Raw genomic sequence first — 20,453 nt, forward strand, 5'->3', positions numbered from 1 at the left:
TCACAAAAATGACCAATGTTGCCAAATCATTCGCAATTTATTTGTGTTTCAATGAGCAGGTTCTGCATGTAACATAAGTGGACACAATGGGTTCCACACAAAACCTGGAATGAGACTGACATTCATTAAAAACCCACGTCTGGATTAGAAAAAGCACTAGAATCACAAAATTTAACACAGGGTCTTTATTTAGAGTCTATATAAGACCATTTCAAGCCATGTTTTTCAGATCTAATGCACTGACACCTAGGCAGCTTTTCCTGTCCCAATTTTGGTCCTATTTTTGGCCCCAATATTTTATTAAAAATTCATTAATTTATGGATGGCTCAGAGCAAGAGTATAATTTTTTTTGCATTTATCTGAGGTCATCATTAGGTTCATCCTGGGGGGAAATCTGTCTAAATTTCTCTTTTATTATTGGGTCTAAAAAAGCTGGCAAAGTGACAAGTACCAAAATAAACCTAGTTTCATAGAAGCACCCAAATAACAATATATTTTGCTGAAGAAGACACTTTTTCTTCAGTTTTCTGTTTTCATATAATAACCTTTGAATTTACTGACAGTTTTCATGAACATCTACGTGATGAGTAAATTTAATATACGAAAATACCTGATTTACACTGAAAAATGCAAATTATTGAGGATAATATAATAAATGGTGATAAATCACTTAAGAAAGGTTAAATAGAGTTTACAGTTCATTTGGGAACAGCCACAAAAGTAAAACTAGGTCTTTATGGGTTAATTAATTGAATCAGTCATTAGTTACACAGCCACATCATAAAAATATGATATTATTGTGTGTTGCCTATTTGTAATTAATTAATTAATACAGACTATCATGATAAGGAGATATTATCTCATTTATTATTATTATTTGTATTTGTAGTAAATACTTATAGTGCGTATGAATATTGTAGTTTATATCTAAAAAAAAAAGGTTGACTATGCAAATCTGATTGTGTGAGGTGACTAAAAAAGTGTATGTGAATGGTTTGTACAGACTAGCGGCATTGTACCCGTGGTGCCATTGTACACTAGCATGAGAGGCTAAAATCACCCAGCATACCTCACAACATTTGAATACGGACATAAAATTGTGCCTAGTAGATAGTCAGGTAATGTTTCTATTCATTTGGCAAGTTTGGCGGCGATCAGGCCTGTGAAGGCTGAGGAAAACCCGTACAAACGCCCTCCTGTGCTGCAACATCGATCGGACGGATGAACACAGAATGTCCATTATACAGTGGGATGCTTTGTGTTATTGTAAAAACATATATATATATTTTTTTTTAAAAGCTGTTAACAAAGCAAAGGAAGCGGAATTAATTTAATTACTAGTTTGTAAAAAGGGGGTGGGAGTCTATAAGTTATACTTCTTCCCACGTGCCGAAAAATTTTGTTTGACCATGTATGGTTCTTTGTTATCTGATGATTCTATGTGCTCGAAATAAAACTAAACTATGTAAAACTAACGAACTAACTAACTAACATCATTCACACCTGGTAGATTCTGTCATTTTGTGGATTTTGAGGGAAATAAAACAACAGAAATCAAAGATACCCACCGTTTTATTTCACCAACAGTTATAGAAGATGAAAGCTGAAGTCTAAATGCAGTAGTCTGACTATGAATCTATTCTCTGTACCTTTCTTCTGAAGCTGTGCCCTCTCCTTCTGCCTCAGGTCCGTTTCCCGGCCGAGCGCCTTGGTTTGTCGCTCCAGTTCGCTTCGCAGCACGGCGATTCGCAGCTGCATGCACTCCCTCTCTTTTTTCTGCAGGGAGGAAAGAAAAAAACGCACAGATATGGAGAAAGAAAACAAAGAAAGGGGACGAAAGAAAATATTTAATTCACAGAGAAGCGCTGCAATATTTTTTTTGTTTATTACTGTTTATGAGGACGTCTAAATTTCCACCGGCCGCCTCAAAAACAACCGTGTTTTCGCACGTTTATCCCCCATCGCATCGACTGCGCACACCTACAGTCAATAACCCCCAATCCACTGTCAACAAATATGACAAGGAAGACGGAGGACGGCTGAGCTATTCATAACATCTTACTGAGCCCTGAGATCAGGATAACTGCTGATAAGGGCCAGTAATGAGCCCACGCCATGGGAATAACTGGCTGTGAGTTGTATGAAGGACTGGAAAGGAGCAAACATCTGCTGAGATAAGATGGGAGCAGATGAGGCCGATTACATACGCAGGAACAGGCTGATGATATTTAATAAAGCCATCGACACATACACTATATGGCCAAAAGTATGTGGACACATTGAATTCAGGTGTTTCTTTTCTAACAGGGGTCTGGGATACAAAACAATAATAAATGTCATAACATAGTTTTATATTAGGATAAATACCATTGCATTGGTTAGTTTGGTTTAAATTGTTATCTTTGCTTCCAAAATGCCTCAGAGATGGTTTTGACTTAATTTCTCTCAACACTGATTTTGTGTTTTTTTCCATTACAATGATTTTAAATGTTCTACCTTTAAATTTCTAAAACATTTTTCATGTTCTGACTGTAAATAATAATTTTCTACCACAAGTAACCACCTACTTTCTTTACATCTCACTGAGGAAGAAAAATCTCCCATTAAACTTTTAGGAAATATTGATGTGTTTTATCTCAAATTCTCATGAACAGGACATCTTACAGCTGTAGACGTGATGTGTCCCAATGTTTTTGTCCATATAGTGAATAAAAACTTACTGTCTAATGTTAATTTTAACCCAAAATCACATCTGATTTATCAAATAGTAAAGTCTACTCAACTTTTCTGTCCTCTCTACTTGGATAAACTCAGATTTATTTGGAGTGTCACGTTTTTGCGTTTGCTGTGTTGTTTTCTATGTTTTAATGTCTTTGCTTGCATCTTGTTGTCGGCTGTTGTGCCCTACTGCTTTGTCTGTCAAAGCACTTTGTAAAGTCAGTTTTTAAAAGGTGCTATATAAATAAAGTTATTATTATTATTATTATTATTATTATTATTATTATTAACTTGTGTGCATTCTGGTTAAATTCGAGGACACAAAAATAAGTAAAACAAAACTTTTAAAGATATTTTATCTACTTTTTCCACATCTCACTGAGGAAGAAAAATCTCCTATTAAACTTTAAGGAAATATTGATGTTTTTATCTTAAATCCTCATGAATAGGTCATCTTACAGCTGTAGACATGATGTGTCCCAATGTTTTTGTCCATATAGTGAATAAAAACTTGATGTCTAATGTTAATTTTAACCCAAAATCACATCTAATTTATCAAATAGTAAAGTTTATTCAACTTTTGTACATTCAGGTCAAATTCTAGGACACAACAATAAGGAAAACAAAACTTTTAAAAATATTTTTGACCAAATTATTGTTATGCTTTGCTTTAAATTTCTAAAAACAAACAAACAAACAAACAAACAAACAAACAAACAAACAAACAAACAAACCAAAAAGTCTTGCTCCGACTGTAAATTATAATTTTCAACCACAACTAACCATCTCCTTTCTTCATGTCTCACTCTGGAAGAAAAACCTACCATTAAACTTTAAGGAAATATGTTTGTATGTTTGTATGTCAAACCAACATGAACAGGACATCTTACAGCTGTAGACATGATGTGTCTCAATATTTTTGTCCATATAGTTAAAACATCAATGTTTCCTTAAAGTTTAACTATTTAAAATCATAAATCATAAAGTAATGGATTAAAAACAACAAAACAAGGAATGTTGAGAGAAATTAAGTAAAAATCATCCCTGAGGCATTTTGGAATTCGAGTCCCAATACTTTTGTCTACATAGTGTAATTTCAAATGGAATGTATGGTATTTATTAAAATGAGGATGACAGTCGTGAACACCAGGGAATAGCACTGAATGAAATGCAAAAATGTTGCGATTATTACGACAGATACTAGACTTTGGATGGGAAGGTCATTGTAATAAATAAAAGTGATTGTGCTTTTTGTTGGAGTCTGGACCAAACAAGCATGTTCTCTTAATGACATTTGTACACTGAGGTATTTCTAAAGATCCTTTTATACAGATACTATTCTTTGCTATGTTGTAATTTTAATCATATTTTAATTTCAACTGCACAATTAATCAAACTGCAGTGGAAACTACAATATCAGCCAGTGTGATCATATCATCATAGTATGGAAAAAGGCTGATTTACGCACTGTGCATTTGTCTGAGGTTTGTTTTAGTAAGATTATAATGACGATACATTTGCATTTCTGAAATTAGAACTGGAATAAACAGCCTTAAAACTCTGCACTGCAACTCTTACTTTAATATGTGTGTGCTTTTATATTTTTGGTTTTTATGTGTTGTTTTCTTACTTGCTGTTTTTAAATCACCTTTTACATGTTTCTTTTCTAATGTTTTAAATGTGTTTCTTTTTCCCTTGTTGTATTTCAATGTCCTGTGTGAAGCACCTTGAATTGCCTTGTTGCTGAAATGTGCTATACAAATCAACTTGCCTTGCCTTAAAAACAGAAACCTTAAGAAAAATTAAGAGTATTATAGAATTTCATGGATCGTCTGGACAGAGAAAAGAATTAATGTCAGGCCAAGTTTGAAGAAAAACTTTGGGATGTTTTGTATGAAGCTTAGTTTAATAAACCACAAGACTCTTTTTAAAAAGTTTCAGACCCTTGAATCAAGACAGTTCAGGATGTATTAAACACTGACTTCTACCTGTACAAGCCATTTAGTTGCGATTTTATTTGTATTTTAATACTGTGTGTGGATGTCTGCTATTTTCTTTATAAAGTGACCAAGATGTACAACTGAGACCCAAGATGTGTTGTTTTTGTTTTTTTTTACAATTACATAATTGTCTTGATTGGAAACGGCTTAATATAACAGTTTCTTCAGATACCTTTTTATTATCATTATCATTTTAATTTTTTTTTTTTTTTTTTTTTTTTTGCTGGGTCTCAAGAAGATATAAAGATGTGTTCTCCCAAGGCCTCTTTTTTTTCTGGTCATATGTTGGATTTAATGACAATCAGCACAGAGAGGTACTGTGTAAAACAGGCAAAATGAAATATTCTATCAAAGTTGATTTTTTTTTATGCTAGTTTAAGTTTATATGCTTGGTTAATCTGTATTGTTTATGTGCAGTTTCCTTGAAAACAAAGCAAGGAGACTCAAATAATCCCAATAAGGCTTTTTTGTTAAATAATGAGGCACTAATTTCTGTAAAAAGTTTCACCGTAGTAGATTTGTGTATGCTCATGTTTGTGAAGTTAGTGTTGTAGTTTTCTTGTTCATTACTAATCTAATGAAGGTCTCCATTACCTACACCCACTAACGGCTGCAGTGCATTGACGTCTATAAAGAACTCGAGCTGCTCCGGAGTATTTCTGCTTCCAATTCCAACAGTTTGTGACACCGACACTAAAAAGCAGTCAAAGCCACACAACGTCATTATCTAACATAACTACTTAATTCAATTGTTGAAGGTTTTGCCTTTCTCAAAGTCATATTAAATGCCTGAATGGTACAAATTGACATTATTTCTCTGGCGATCTTTCTTGCTCACCAAACACTGATAATAAAACCTGTTTGCTCTTGTTTTGTATTTCCTGTAAATGCATTTCTCCAGTCAAATATGACAGACAGTTTTAGTACAGAGAGAGTTACGTTTTATCTTCAGTTCATGTTGCCACAAAACAAAACAAACTGTAAATCACGCCGAGTGTCCAAAGTCTCGTTTATCTTAAATCTCATCAGTGGTTTTATGATGTGAATCCACAGAAAAGCTGCAAGCAAGTTAGGATTTGTGTAAAACTGCACAGTCACTCAAAGAGCATAAAAAAAACTTGTCCACAGCCAAACAAAGACACTCTGTACTCGGTTAAGTCGACTTTCACTTGATAAAGATTACCGCAATACATAGAATCGCGCAGAAACACACAAATCCTCTAATCCGAGTGCGGGACCACAATAAAGTCCATCAACTCCAGATGAGTGTCTGTCGTCGTCTCCATCTTCCCACAGCTTTGTACTGGCGTCTCCTTCAGCAGACACTCCCTGACCGGCAACAACAACAGACTGAAGGTCATTTTTCAACATGGTGCCCTCTCCACGGGGTTCTTTTGTCAGGATTCATGTCTTTATCTGGCACAGAGGCAGCCTGTCGTAGGTCCAATTGGTAATGGGTAACAGCGCGAGCCGTTCGTGACTGTTTAGACGAGGATGTACGGCATATGAAGGCGAGGTTAAACAGAAATATGGAGAAACATGGGAAGTTTTAACCCTTTAAGCACCAAAGTGGCAATAATGCGACAAGCAACATAACGGACTAAAACAGACCATAACTAAAGATAGAATTGACAAATCTTGTTACCGCCTCCCACCAATAGATGGCAGACATGTGCCCCTTCAATCCTACTACCATTTCAGGGCATGTTTCTATTCAAAGTGAAGAAGAAAATCCAGTTTAAAGGCGTGGTCCTGAGCTGCTTTAGTAAGTAAGTAAAGTTCATTTAGCTTCAGTTTGGATACCATTAGTGGTATTGTTGTTGTTGTTTTTCTTACCATTGTTTTCAATACCACTTGTGGTATTGTAGTTTTTTGTTTTTACCATTGTTGGGATGTAATTATTATAATGAAAGTTGTCGGTTAACTGTTACCTGTGGTAACACCATCAGGAATGTACTTTGTTTCTATTTTTCACACACATTTTGGTTCTACAATGTAAATACTGTCAAATGAGTTCATTCTAATTTGGTATAGGCCTATTTTGTTCATTGTTCTGGCTTTAAGTCAAAGGACAGGAGTGAGTATTTAAAATGTTATTGTGTTAAGTTATTTGATGATGAGAATGGGGGTGGGATTAAAAAAAGTCTTTCTTCTTCCCACTCCTTTTCGAGTGTAGATGAATGATTATTGGAATTTTGAATTTGCATGTATTCTGTAAATGCTCTAAATAAACAAACGAATGAATGAATGAATGAATGAATGAATGAAAATGATAGATAAGGACAGATTTGTCTACTCTGCTGCTTGGATAAAGATACTAAAAGTCACTGCATTTTACTTTCTACTTAGGTTTAAGTTCAGTTATTTTAAGGATAAGATGACAAAAAAAAGAAAAACAGAAAACTTAAATGTAAATATGTTAAAAATCCCATTTTACTAAAAGTTACACAACCCAATATGGCTGCCGCCCTGTAATGTCACAATATGCAAATTAGATGAGTACATTTACACCCATCATAAACTTTGGATCATAACCAATATTTTTTTCATTCACAGTATGACTTTATCTCTAACGACTTCCAAGATACAGCTTTTTGAAATCTTGATATCAAAATCTAATATTTTTGGGAAAAAAAACTCAGGCTAAAAATTAATATAGTGCATGGATGTCAAACATATGGCCGTGGGATGAATTTGTCAAATGCAAAAATTATATAGAAGACATTAACAGTCAAGGCTGTCACTGAATCTTGACATTTTGATTAGAAAGTTCATCTATTTGCACTTAAAGGTCATTTTGCACCTTCTCATACTGAACATTACAGTTTTATTTTGGCACGTAACACTTATTATGTGTTGTTTAGAATTTCACCTTGTATATTTCCTATATTAACTGTATATATCCTTTATATGTTGTGCATATTTCTTTCATCTATAGTAGAGAGTTGGCTTTTTGTAAATTTTAGAATTTCTTTGTGATTTTGTACACTGTCAATATTTTTCGGTATAATTTGTATGATATTTTTATTCAGTCTTTTTGCACTTTAAGCGTTTGCTGCTAAACTGATTTTCATTTTTCCTGTAACACTGACAATAAAGTCCTATTCTATTCTATTTTATTGTATTTCAGGTTTTTTACAGAGATCTTTTTTATACTTCTAATTTATTATGTATACTGTTTCCTCGTTTCCATTTTTATTGCGTGCCATGCTGCTGCACTGAAATTCTCCTGTTTGGGATACATACAGTACATTTATCTATTTAAATACTGTATTTTTCAGCTTCAAACATCTTTTATAAGAAAATTATTTGTGTATTTGTAGATGCACTGTGATCTTTGAGTTGTAATGCACATGTAAATCACAAGCTGAGGCATGATATTGTTAAAATTGCACTTATTTTTCTTTAGAAATTTAAGGTTGTTTATATTTGTTCAGGTTATTCACTGTTTTGTTTAAGGATCGTTTGTAAATGTAAACATTGTAATAATCTAATTTTACTTTCCCCGCATTAAAACAAGAAGACAAATTTGGAGTTGACTTTGTTTAAAGGTTATTATGCTATAGTTGTATTGATCTGGGCCAGTTGAGATCATAGAGGCTGACATGCCTGATGTAGAGGGTAAAAGAGATTAAATAAAAGCTGGTCATGGCCTTTGCAGAGAAGGAAAAAAATGCAGAAGGCCTTGTAATTCATCCTGAAGTTTGCTGTCTGAGCTATCTCTCACATGCAGATTGTAATCGAGCACGGCTTGGATGAGGAAAAACACAGATATGGTTCTTCGTGAAGACTTCTGAGGGCTTTGTAGCAAAACAGCGAGGGGCATCGACATCAGGGAAAACACTGATAGCGCCTCCATCTCTCGGCCGAGTCGCACCCTGATGCTTGCATGTTAACCACCACCGGCTTTGGCACGAATGATCCTCCTCTACTTTCACTTGAGCGGGGACTGGAACCCGCCAGCAGGGCCCGTCTGAGTCAGACCCAACATCAAACAGCGGCGGGTCAGCTGAGTAAATAAGCAGCAGGCGTGGGGGGAGCGTGTTCTAACCCGGCAGATTAATGGCAGAGTGTGGGTGAGAGGGTGAAAGGGCCATGAGCTGAGGTTGGTGGCCTCCACTCCGTCCTCTTTGATCCGCAGTCGCTCCGACGTGAACAGAAGGATAGCAGAGCTCTCCAAAGGCAGAAAGAAAAAGCCTCAGAAGAGCCGCACAATGCGCCACTCACTTCAAGCATCCGAGCTGCTGGGCTTTTACAGAAAAGGTAGAAGACGAGGATTATGTGATTTATTAGCTGATGTGAGCTCTGAAAGGGGTTTTGAGGAATGCTCTGCAGAAGGGGAAATATCAGAGACAGGTTCTTGAAAAGGATCCATTGTGGCAGAAGAATGTTTTTGTGTAAAGTCTACAGAAGGCCTGAGTGGGGCTGATTAACCCTTTATGGACGATCGTGTCTCCGGCGCCACTTTTCCGCATATGCCGTCATTCAAATCACCGTTAACTCCTGAACACTACTGACAAAATCCAAACAGCATCTGAAAGCTGAGATTGGGAGTTTTCTATTCCTATATAACACATTACAGTAGAGGCCTGCGTTGGCTGAGGGGGAGGGGTGGAAGATTTTCATTACTTTTAGCAGCGTTTTAGCAGTGTTTTTGCAATGAATTCTTATAAATAAATGTATATAATAGTGATAGTGCTGTTTTGGAGTGTTTTGCTGTGTTTTGTCAAGATTCACTGGGTTATTTTTGCCTTTTTTTTATCTGTACTTCTCTAGTTTGTATAGTTCATTGATAGTTGTATTTTAGCTGTAAATATATAAACATATGTATACTTATATATACATAAACATATATATGCAAAGAGCTAGGGTAGAAACAGATGTACTGTCTGTAAAGTAAGCAGATCATGGATGTTTCTCTAGACAGAAAGTGAACAGAGACTATCACACAGGCTGAAAATGACTAGAAATAACTAAAAAAAAAAACAAGAAGCTGGAACATGGGACACAGAATGATCTAGAAAACTCAAATGTTTGAGCATATGTAAAATAATTGAAGGTTTATTTCTATAAACTCTTAAAGTTTTGTTATTACATATAATAATGATAATAAGTGGCCAGATATTGAAAGTTAAGTTCTTCCTGAAAAAAAAAAAAGAAAAAGAATTGGCAGAAAAGACATTTTCTGACACTTTTACTGCAAAACCAACCTAAAAAAATCTAGGCCTATTATAAAGGTAGCCCTTAAAGGGTTAAATAGGTAGTGTGATGAAAAAAAACATCCATATCAAAGGCTGAACATGGACAGTGGACGGAGGATGTGATGGAAAGTAACAGCTGCAACAGCTGTGTGAGGAGGCAGTTCAAACACTCACCCCAAAGCCTAAATATGAGCCATCTATAAAAAAGGCACATACACGACTAACGCGGATGAAAATCCCTCAATGGACAAGACACATCTGAGCATTTAAAGCAGTGGTGTCAAACATGCGGCCTGTGGGCCAAAACTGGGCCGTGAAAAAATTACACTGAAGATATTAACAATTAATGGTGTCAAACTCGTTTTAGTTCAGGTTCCACATACAAACCAATATGATCTAAAGTAAAATAACCTACAAATAATGACTCCACATTTTCTTCTTGGTTTAATGTGGAAAAAAAATAATATTACATTATACCGATAAATAATGACAATTACAAATTTTTCCTTTTGTTTTAGTGCAAAAATGTAACATTAAATTATCAAAATATTTACATTAACAAACTATCCTTAAACAATAAAATGAGAATAACCTGAAATGTTCAAAGAAAATTAATTTTAACAATACTCTGCCTGTTACTACATGTTTTGTGCCTTTGTAGATCCACTGTGATCTGTCAGTTGTAATGCATATGAATAGATGATAAGATGCAGCATAATATTGTTGAAAATGCACTTATTTTTCTTAAGAAGTGTCAGTATTTTCAGGTTATTCACATCTTTTTTGTTTGGATAACTTGTAATTGTAAATATTTTCATAATTTAATGTTCTGGGGGTTTTTTGCATGTAAGAGAAAACTTTGGAGTTGTCATTATTTTTTGGTTATCATGTTATTATTTTAGTGGTCCAACCCACTTGAGAGCAAATTAGCTGAATGTGGAACCTGAAAGAAAACGAGTTTGACATCCCTGGCGTAAACCATTGAATCCCATGTGCAGGAAGTCAAGTCTACCTGGAGGATGAAAACACCAAAGTGTCACTGCCTCGGGCTTTTAAACCGGCAGAGGAGACACAACGCTTTGAAGGGAGTATTTACCATAAACACAATGTCAAACCTCGGATCAGCACTGGGTTTTCACAGCTGCGGGGCTGCCACTTCCAAAAATGTTAAATATGCCTTTTTTTTTTTTACTTTTGCTCTAGATCCTGGTCCATGACATGACAAGAGATAGAAACATAAACAATGGATTTCAGTCGAGGCTTTGTCATTTAGGCAGTGAGGACTCCTGTTTTTTTTCCCTCCACTTCTCTGTTGAGCCATCAAAACAACGTGTTACACACGGTGCCTGGAAGATATGATCATTTCTCACATTTCTTTACATTACAATTACAACTGGGGATCTGGCGTTAAATCCTGTTAAGTATTTTGCACAATACAGTCTGTCCATGCTTATTATTAAGGTGTAAGCTAATAAGTGTGCAATCGCTGATCACAGCAATTACTTCGCTCTGCTTTTAACGTTCTTTGAAAACATCACATCACAAATCCCATATGCTCATATTTTCTCCAAACATGAAATTTATTAAAGCCTAAGCTGACGAAACAATTGGACTGACTGCGACTCGAGAAAAGAAAATAAGCTTTCTAGCCGCTCTTCCAGAGTTACACTCCATGTACACGTGCAGGAATACATATGCGTTTTGAGTAAAAGACAACGTGTTATTAACCATCCAGCTGAATCTGAATGATAAAAATATGTGAAATATGTTAAGTTAGATTTGAAAATCATGCAAATTTAAGATATATGTGCTGATCTGAAACTCTGAGGGCCTGTTCACAGAAGGCAGCAGTAAAGTATACTCTATCCACCTTAAAAATGACCAATATCTGTCCAAGTTCATACTGTGTTTAACGTACACCCGGGGCCACAAGTATTTAGACAGAGACACAAATTCTGTAATTTAGAAGATTAAGAAACGAGATGTTGTTCAGTGGCTGAGTCATTTTTCAGTTCCTGAAGACCAAACCGAGGGCACAAACACCCACACATAAATAGTAAAGTCTGGAAAAGCATCTCCAGGGGTCCATGTGTTCCAAACTCCAGGTATTAGAACAATCCTGATGATTAAAACCATCTTAGTTTGTCCAATTATGTTTGAGCCTCTAAAAATGGATGGAACAGGTTTAATATGGTTGTAATTCCTAAATGGTTAATGCAATATTTTGGTAAAACCCCTTGAATTAAAGCTGAAAGTCCACACTTTGGTTCATTTCAGATCCACTGTGATGGTGAACAGAGAAAACATTACAACATCTGTGTCATTGTCCAAATACTTATGGACCTGACTGAAAATGAAGATGAAGCTGAGATAACATCAGCCGGTTCACAGGAAATAGATTCAAACACAAGGTAAAGGCACTAAAGACACTTACTCTGATTTTTTTAATGACTAATGTACCTTTCATTCACAGCTGTGGCTACAGTGTTTGGTTTTGGCAAAATTGGATATAAGGCGTCATGAGAGGTGCAGCATCTCTACTGCACTATGTGGACAAAAATAATTGGACACATCATGTCTACAGCTGTAAGATGTCCTGTCCATGATGATTTGAGATAAAAACATCAATATTTCCTTAAAGTTTAATAGGAGATTTTTCTTCTTAAGTGAGATGTGAAGAAAGGAAATGATTAGTTGTGGTAGAAAATTATTATTTACAGTCAGAGAGTGAAAAATAATTTTGAAATTTAGCAATAGAACATTTAAAATCATGGTTTAAAAAAAAAATCAATGTTGAGAGAAATAAAGTAAAAACCATCTCTGAGGTATTTGGAAGCAAAGACAGCTGTAAGATGTCCTGTTCGTGATGATTTGAGATAAAAACATCAATATTTCCTTAAAGTTTATTTGGAGATTTTTTCTTCCTCAGTGAGAAGAAAGTACATGGTTAGTTCAGGTAGAAAATTATCATTTACAGTCACAGCATAAAAAATATTTTTGAAACTTAGAGGTAGAACATTTAAAATTATAGTTATGGATTAAAAACAGAAGCTTAATTTCTCTCAAAGTTGAGAGAAATTAAGGAAAAACCATTTCTGAAGCATTTTGGAAGCAAAGATAATTTAAACCAAACTAACCAATGCAATGATATTTATCCCAATATAAAACTACATTATGACATTAGTCGTTATTGTTTTGTATCCCAGACCCCTGTTAGAAAAGAAACACATGAATTCAAAGTGTCCCAATACTTTTGTCCATATAGGGCATGTCAAATAACACTAATGTAATTAGTATTTTTTTCCTTATTTGTACAAGTTTTTCTATTTACGCAAGTTAGCAACTGTATGCCATCTTTCTGTGTTATTTACAACCATAACTTTGCTGTTTTATGTGCTGTCATTTTTACAACATGAGGGGTTGAGGGAGGGAAAACAGTTCAGCATTTCACAACTCAGTACTGGAGATGATGCCGTTCTACTTTCTCACGTGTAGAATGTGTTTAGAGACAAATCTTCATGTTAATTTGTTGTTGGGATGTAGAACCATGCTCACCCGCTCTGTGCAGGATGCCGTCGTCCTCAGTTTTTCCTCGATCTCCTTTCCGATCCTCTGCACCGTCACTTGGGTCTGTTTAATGGCTCTCTGGGCCGTGTGAAGCCTACAGAAGGACAAGAACACAAAGTCAGCATCCAGAACAGTGTTTGTAATCACACACTAGACCACAAGAGCAACACTGTGATTAAAACTAGGCTTCTGAGAGGCCACTAAATTTACTGGACGAATAAAAAAAAAAAAATGGAGTGTTGTGACTCCACCTGCATTTCATTTCATTTGACTTGGATGTTTACAGGGACTGTTTGGAGGGCATCGCAGAAGTCATGATTGTCCCCATGTGGACAATTATTGTACAGTGGGTTTGTTTTGGTTTTTAATTTACAAGGGTTGATCTTTATTGTTCTGCTTGGACTGAGGAGCCTCCAACTCTATAAAACTTAATGACAAGTTCTGATATCAAACAAAGCACAAAAAGGATCTTGAGAACTTTACCAAGTCCGTCACTACCACAAACCACAAATATCACCAACGGTTTAATTTTGTTTTTCTAATAATCTAACCACATTACGAGATGAAATACGGCGTGGACGACCTGAATCCATCAATCTGGGACGTGAAGACAAACCTCAAAGGGACGACTAATTACAACCGTGAAAATGGAGGTCTGTTTCCAAATGCCGCGTCAGTGTCATCATGGAAATAGGGAACAGAATTGTACGGACACTAATTACAAGAGTGAGTATTATTTTGGCCATCAGTCATGGTGGGAATTAACTTCCAGGGGGTGTGTTCTTCAAGTCCAGAACCCACAGAAAAAGACAGAGAACTGTCCGCGACACCACCCAGGACAACAATCCAACACCGTGACGACAAGAGAGGTCGCCTCAGTGGGTTCGATTACTTTGTAGTTTTAACAAGTACAGAATGGTTTAGTTGACTGGTTTCATTTCTATCCGTTGTCTTCACCAATGTATTCCTATACATTTATAGAAAATATCCGATAGTTAAAGCCTTTTAGATGTGGTAGCTGTGGTGAGTGGTGAGCTTAGATGCAATGATAAAACATTTACTGAAGACTGAGGACATGGGCTGCTCTACTGAAGTATGAAATACAGGGTGTCCATAAAGTCTCTTTAGGATTTAACACATTTTTTACAAAAGCAAATGAACAGTGGAAATGAGGAAATTATTCCAAAATGAACAGTATATATTTAAGCTTTTAGCCTCACTTAATCCATCTCTATATGGGCACCATTAGTTGCACGAAGCACATCTACACAGTACTGGATTGGATTCCCCGTTGGCTGTATCATAGCCTCATCAAGGTTATTATCGTTAACGAAAACTAACGAAATGATGAAAACTAGAACTGAAAAAACCTTTTCGTTAACTGAAATAAATAAAAACTGTAATTAAAAGAAAAAACAATAAACTGAAACTGGATTGTGTGCTTACAAAACTAACTAAAACTGATAAAAAAAATTAAGGATAAAATTCCCTTAGTTTTCATTTTTGTCAGTGTCGGATTGATACGAAATCAATTTATTTTGCTCTAGCAATTTTAGCTAGCAGCACCATACGGTACTTCACGATCCGTCACTTCTTGTCACTTGTTTGGAGTCGTCTTCTGGTCCCCGCTCTACCTGGAAACATGGAGACTAAAGTTTGGAGAATTCAGAGTCCTGTACAGGATTTATTTGAATGTGAAGATGATAAAAGATATGACAAAACTAAAATTAATACTAAAACTAAACTAAAACTAAGCATTTAGAAAAAAAATTTAAACGAATAAAAACTAGCAAACCTGGTCTAAAAATGAATTAAAAGTAACTGAATTACAGAAAAAAACTCAAAACTAAATAAAATTAAACTATAATGAAAAATCCAAAACTATTATAACCTTGAGCCTCATCAATGGTCGCTGATGTCCCGTATCTTTGTTCGAAACACCATACCTTTAACATAACCCCATAGAAATAAATCCAGGGTAGTGATATCTGGTGAACAAGGTGTCCAGGGAATTGGACCATCCCTTCCAATCCACCAGTCTGGAAATGTTTGATTTAGAAACCCACTATGATGCAGAACCCAATGTGGGGGTGTGACATCTACCTGGGACATGATGGTTGGTTGAAGGTCATCCAAAATCCTACTATATAATACACACTCTGTGTTCCATCGATGTTGCAGCACAGGAGGGCGTTTGTACGGATTTTCCTCAGCCTTCACAGGCCTGATCACCGCCAAACTCGCCAAATGAATAGAAACATTACCTGACTATCTACTAGGCACAATTTTATGTCCGTATTCAAATGCTGTGAGGTATGCTGGGCGATTTTAGCCTCTCTCTACTTTGAATTCTTCATCCCTGCCGCCATACTCCATTTTTGGAAGTGGTTATGCTGCCGTTCACGACATTTCTACTGCTAGCAGACGATGCTACAATGTGAAAGCTGCAGTTCACTACCGCTGTATGAATTTAATCATACTTGACAGGCAAAACAAATACATGCTCTTCCCTCAAATTATTACCTGCACAATGCATGAGTAAATGGTAGTTTACAAATGGATAGCGGTGGCAGACAAGTTCTACTTACCATGCTGTCGTACAATGGCACCACGGATACAATGCCGCTAGTCTTTGATAACCACTGAGTCCATAGAACAAATCTGATTGACACATCTCCTTAATTGCTTTTGTAATAAATATTTTAAATTGTAAAGAGGCTTTGTGGACACCCTGTATTATTACTACTACAGACATGTACAGATTGATCGGCCACTCCCTGGAACAGGCTGGTGTCGAGTCTGATCAGCGACCAGTCTCAAAAATGAACCTGTCACAGTTAATGCAATTTTCACGCTAATGTCACATATCACACACAGTAACCGGTCTGTAAATTAAATTAAGAAATGGTCTAAAGCAACCACAGTTATTTTTAGCTTTGATAACCACTGAGTACATAGAACAAATCTGATTAACATATCTCATCACTTGCTTTTGTAGTAAATGTATTTAGCTGTAAAACGACTTTGTGGACACTGTATAATGATACAGTGTCTGTTTGTGATACCAGCGAAGCTTTAAGGTGGAATTCAAGAAACAAACAGAAACTACAGACTGTGATCATAGCAGACAAAAAGAGGGGAATGTGGTTGGGTCATAAGGGTGATGAGAAGAGGGTTTTCCTCTGGTATGCACTTGCATTAAGTCTTCAAGAAATTGACTCTTCAGTGGGTTTAGTGTAAGAGGCTCTTTTAAACTGGCTTCCAGCTTGGAGGGATAATTTTACAAATCCCAGTGGCTTTTTTGTTATGAAACTCACACAGTCACCTCTGGTTATTATTGCCTCTTTCTGGCAACTAGGTCAGAAAAAGCTTTTATGACTATGTAAATACAGAGTCTGAAGATGGAGTCCTGCGGAAAAAGTCATTTCATATTTTCTGCTTGTGTTTTTTTCATCTACCCGAGGTGACAGTGATACCACTCAGAGATAGTCTTTTGGAACATCAGGGCAAATCTGTTTTGACAGCTTCAACTGTTTAGGTCATTGCGATGGGAGAATCCGATAGGGCCTTTTCCCCAGGTGAAAAGAGTTATCTCCCCTCCTTTTCACGCATGTCTGCCCTCTTATCATTTCCTGCGACTTGGCCTAACGCCTGCCCTTCAAGCCCTATCGCAGCCCATGGACTGGGGTGCGGAGCAACATCCTCGCTGTGGCAACAGTTTTATCACTGTTCGGGCGACTGTCCAGAGATCGCTCTGTCATGAGTCGTGAAAACTTTTCCAAGGCATGAGAGGTACCCAAGAGTTAGGCCACGACGGATTTGCAGGAAGTTATGACTGAGGCCGAGCACTCAACCATTGATGTCGATAACATCAGAAAAACAATAACATTTACTCCTTTGATTGTGGCCCTCGAGCCTGCAGGGGTGTCGGAAAAAACTGGTGCTGTTGAAACTTCCAGATCCCTCGATAAACAGAAGGTATCTTTTAATAGGGGCTTTTACATGAACATAAAATACAAAAGTTAAAGTGTTAAATGTTTGAAAGAACTTTTCTTTTAGATGAAGGGCAGCGTATCTGGCAGCCTCTCCTCCCCACATCTTCTGTTTTCTGTTCATTTACCTTTTCTGATGGTCTTTAAATAAATATTTACAACCGTTTACATGTTTTGTTGTGGTCCAGCATCTGTAATCAGTGCTGAATAAGAATCAGCTCTGCAGATGTGCCATCTGGCTTACAGAGATAAGGAAAAGAAGAGGCATGGGTGCCGAAGTCGACGCCACAGAGGAAAACAACTACAACTTGGTAAATTAAGGCCTGTGCAACGCTGCTGCTTGATCCAGCGGGTTTGGAACAGACGATGCAAACTCCTTTCACAATAAAAACAGCCCAAGTTAGTGTCGTCTCCACAGTCAAATGAAAACTGTTGTCTTATTTGCATGCATTCCTTCAATTCTTTACACATATTACAGACAATTTGATGTTCTGAAAAATACTTTTTGACTTTAATACTTCATGGAAAAGAGAATGGGAAGGAGAGAGGAAAAAGACAGGTAAGGACAAAATCAAAAATCAAACAAGAAGTGAAGTATTTAAGCGTCTTGTGGAGAGGGTTCAGTCGCCCTGTTTTCATGAAAAGTGACAGAAATAATTGTGGAAAAGAACGATAAGGAGTAAAAATTAATATTTTGGCTTTCATTTACCAGACAAATACCATAGCTGCATTCCTCTGGCAAAACACTAATATAATTACATTGAACATTATGTGGTTTGGCCACTTTTTCAGCGATTCATCACATGGGAGTGTGCCTAATGCCCTTGTCAAACAGACCTGGGTCAGAGGAAACAACCATGAGGAGAAATGAATATACTGAATTCAGTTCCAGTGACTCCACAGTTCAGGGTGAACAGAGAAGTCAGAGAACAGACTCTAAACAACAGACAACAAATCGAGGATAAGGTCCCAATTTGCACCTCTCTACCAAGAATAAAAACAACAGAAGACATGAATAACACCTGGAATCTATGCACTTCACATTCTGCCCTTTTGTTTTCCATGGGGAGGGCAGCTGGAGAGCTGTTCACATGTGTTTATTGGTTGTGATTGCACCATGAATTTACAGAAATCATTGAACAAAATTCTGCATTTATGTCCAAAAACTGATCAAACACAACCACTTGCATTGTCTCAATCTTCAGAACATGGAAGGATAGATAAGACTGTGTTCGTTGTTTTGTTCTTCATATTCCGAACTGATGTCGTTGGCTATAAGCGGTGTTTACACGACAACTACAGCAGAGACACACAAAGACATCCTGAGAAGACGTTGTTTTTACCTCAAAATAGTCTCAAGGGTTCACAAACACTGTTGATAAGTTGACACTAACACTAAAATCACTGCCCTGGATTCCCATAAAATATGTGGAAAACCTCAATACATTTCATTTAAAAGATTTACAGGGTCAAAACTACTGTCTTTAATCAAGAAGCGAAACATCTGAAAAAGAGGAAGCTTTGGTGGTTTAGGTTGAGGTGTTATTTCAAAGGCAGAGTGAGTAACTCCTGTATTAAAAGATCAGAATGTAGGTTTGAAGAGAATATAATGTGAAATAGAAGGTCTGACCAAAAAAAAAAACAAAAAAAAAAAACCTCACAAGTCGAGCATTGGGTGGAAAGGAGCCAAACCAGGATTACAGTTACAGGTCCAGAGCCTAAATAGAAAAAATATACTTTCTTAAAGAATGTGCATGGGAGCTTTGATTCAGTCCAAGTCCACTCCAGAGGTGTGAAATGAAAAACAAGAGCATCCAAATCCATACGACCGAATCTTCACGGAGATTTAAAGCCTAAGCCTAAGTCTAAGATCCAGCTCCGTCCAACAGGTGAGCAGGCCTCGGACGCTGCCTGCAGGAAAGCATTATCGCTTCAACAACCCAGGGGCATGAGAACCTCACACGGAGCTTCACCACCGCAGAGCTTCTGTTGACGCTCACTGTACCGTATGTACATGAACGCCTCACACAGGAGCAGACACCAGCAAATCAGGAAACATGAGCAACACATGGCTCTGATCACAGGGGTGAAAGAACAAAGTTTACCCTTTGGGCTCCATGAGGTTGAGATGTGTCCTGAGAATGATGTACACCATGTGACACAAGGGCAACTGTTGACCAATCAGCACGCAGAGTGGTCTGGTTATCACTTAAGTCTGGCTCACAGGAAGTGGCCTGCAGCCAGTTTCACTGATTCAGATCGTTCAATAAGGCAGGTCAGCTTTTTTTTTCTCTTCGTGCCGTTTTAACGCCAGGACTCGCCTCCCCATGTGCAAACGTTCCACCAAAACAAGTTCCCCACTGCATTCTTTGCAAAGTCACGGTTGTTGCATCTCTGGCCTCGTGTGGTCCAAGACGACTGTGATTGGCTCAAAGAAACGCAAACGAGCCAGGGAGTTTACTCATCTATTCTCAAATGATAATGGATTCAGACAGATTTCTCTCCAGCGCTGGCATGGAAAACATAAAAACAAGAGAAAGGATGGAGATGCATCTGAATGTGTGCCTCTACATATTACTTATTACTGATATTGCGACATGCAAAAATGTGATATTGCCGAATGTTTTTTCTAATAGGTAATACATGTCCCCGCATTACATTATAAATGAAGCACTGAGGTTGTTCAGATATTCTCCAGCCAAATAAATCACCTCCTACAGACGTAAGGGAACATATTTCTTTGCTACAGACTTTTCTGGAAATGAGCTCTTTAAAAGTGGGGGTCTGACATTACGCACAAAATTGAAATTGCATGTTTATTTCATCAATGAGCAGCTTTGTTTTGCATTTCAGTTTCGTAAACACTATAATAATACAGATCCAAAACTATGCAGAAATGCATCGCTTTTAGGCAAACAATAAAAAGCCGTTACAGCACCAAAAAAAATCCTCTGCGATCCTGGGGAAAACCCTG

The 20,453-nt window shown here is 36.9% G+C and overlaps 1 protein-coding gene across 2 annotated transcripts in view; it reads right to left on the bottom strand.

The window, feature by feature from the left end:
• uvrag (UV radiation resistance associated gene) overlaps positions 1–20,453 on the bottom strand; it is a 210,025-nt gene that overhangs the window by 171,852 nt on the left and 17,720 nt on the right. For both annotated transcript variants that reach the window (XM_030154428.1, XM_030154427.1), the window contains exons 7-8: positions 13,476–13,581; positions 1,651–1,777 (exon numbers count right to left, since the gene is read on the bottom strand). In XM_030154428.1, coding sequence (XP_030010288.1) covers positions 1,651–1,777; positions 13,476–13,581 — 233 coding nt within the window. The remainder of the gene's footprint in view (positions 1–1,650; positions 1,778–13,475; positions 13,582–20,453) is intronic.

This window comes from Sphaeramia orbicularis, chromosome 14 (genome assembly GCF_902148855.1).
Source record: "Sphaeramia orbicularis chromosome 14, fSphaOr1.1, whole genome shotgun sequence".
NCBI lineage: Eukaryota > Metazoa > Chordata > Actinopteri > Kurtiformes > Apogonidae > Sphaeramia > Sphaeramia orbicularis.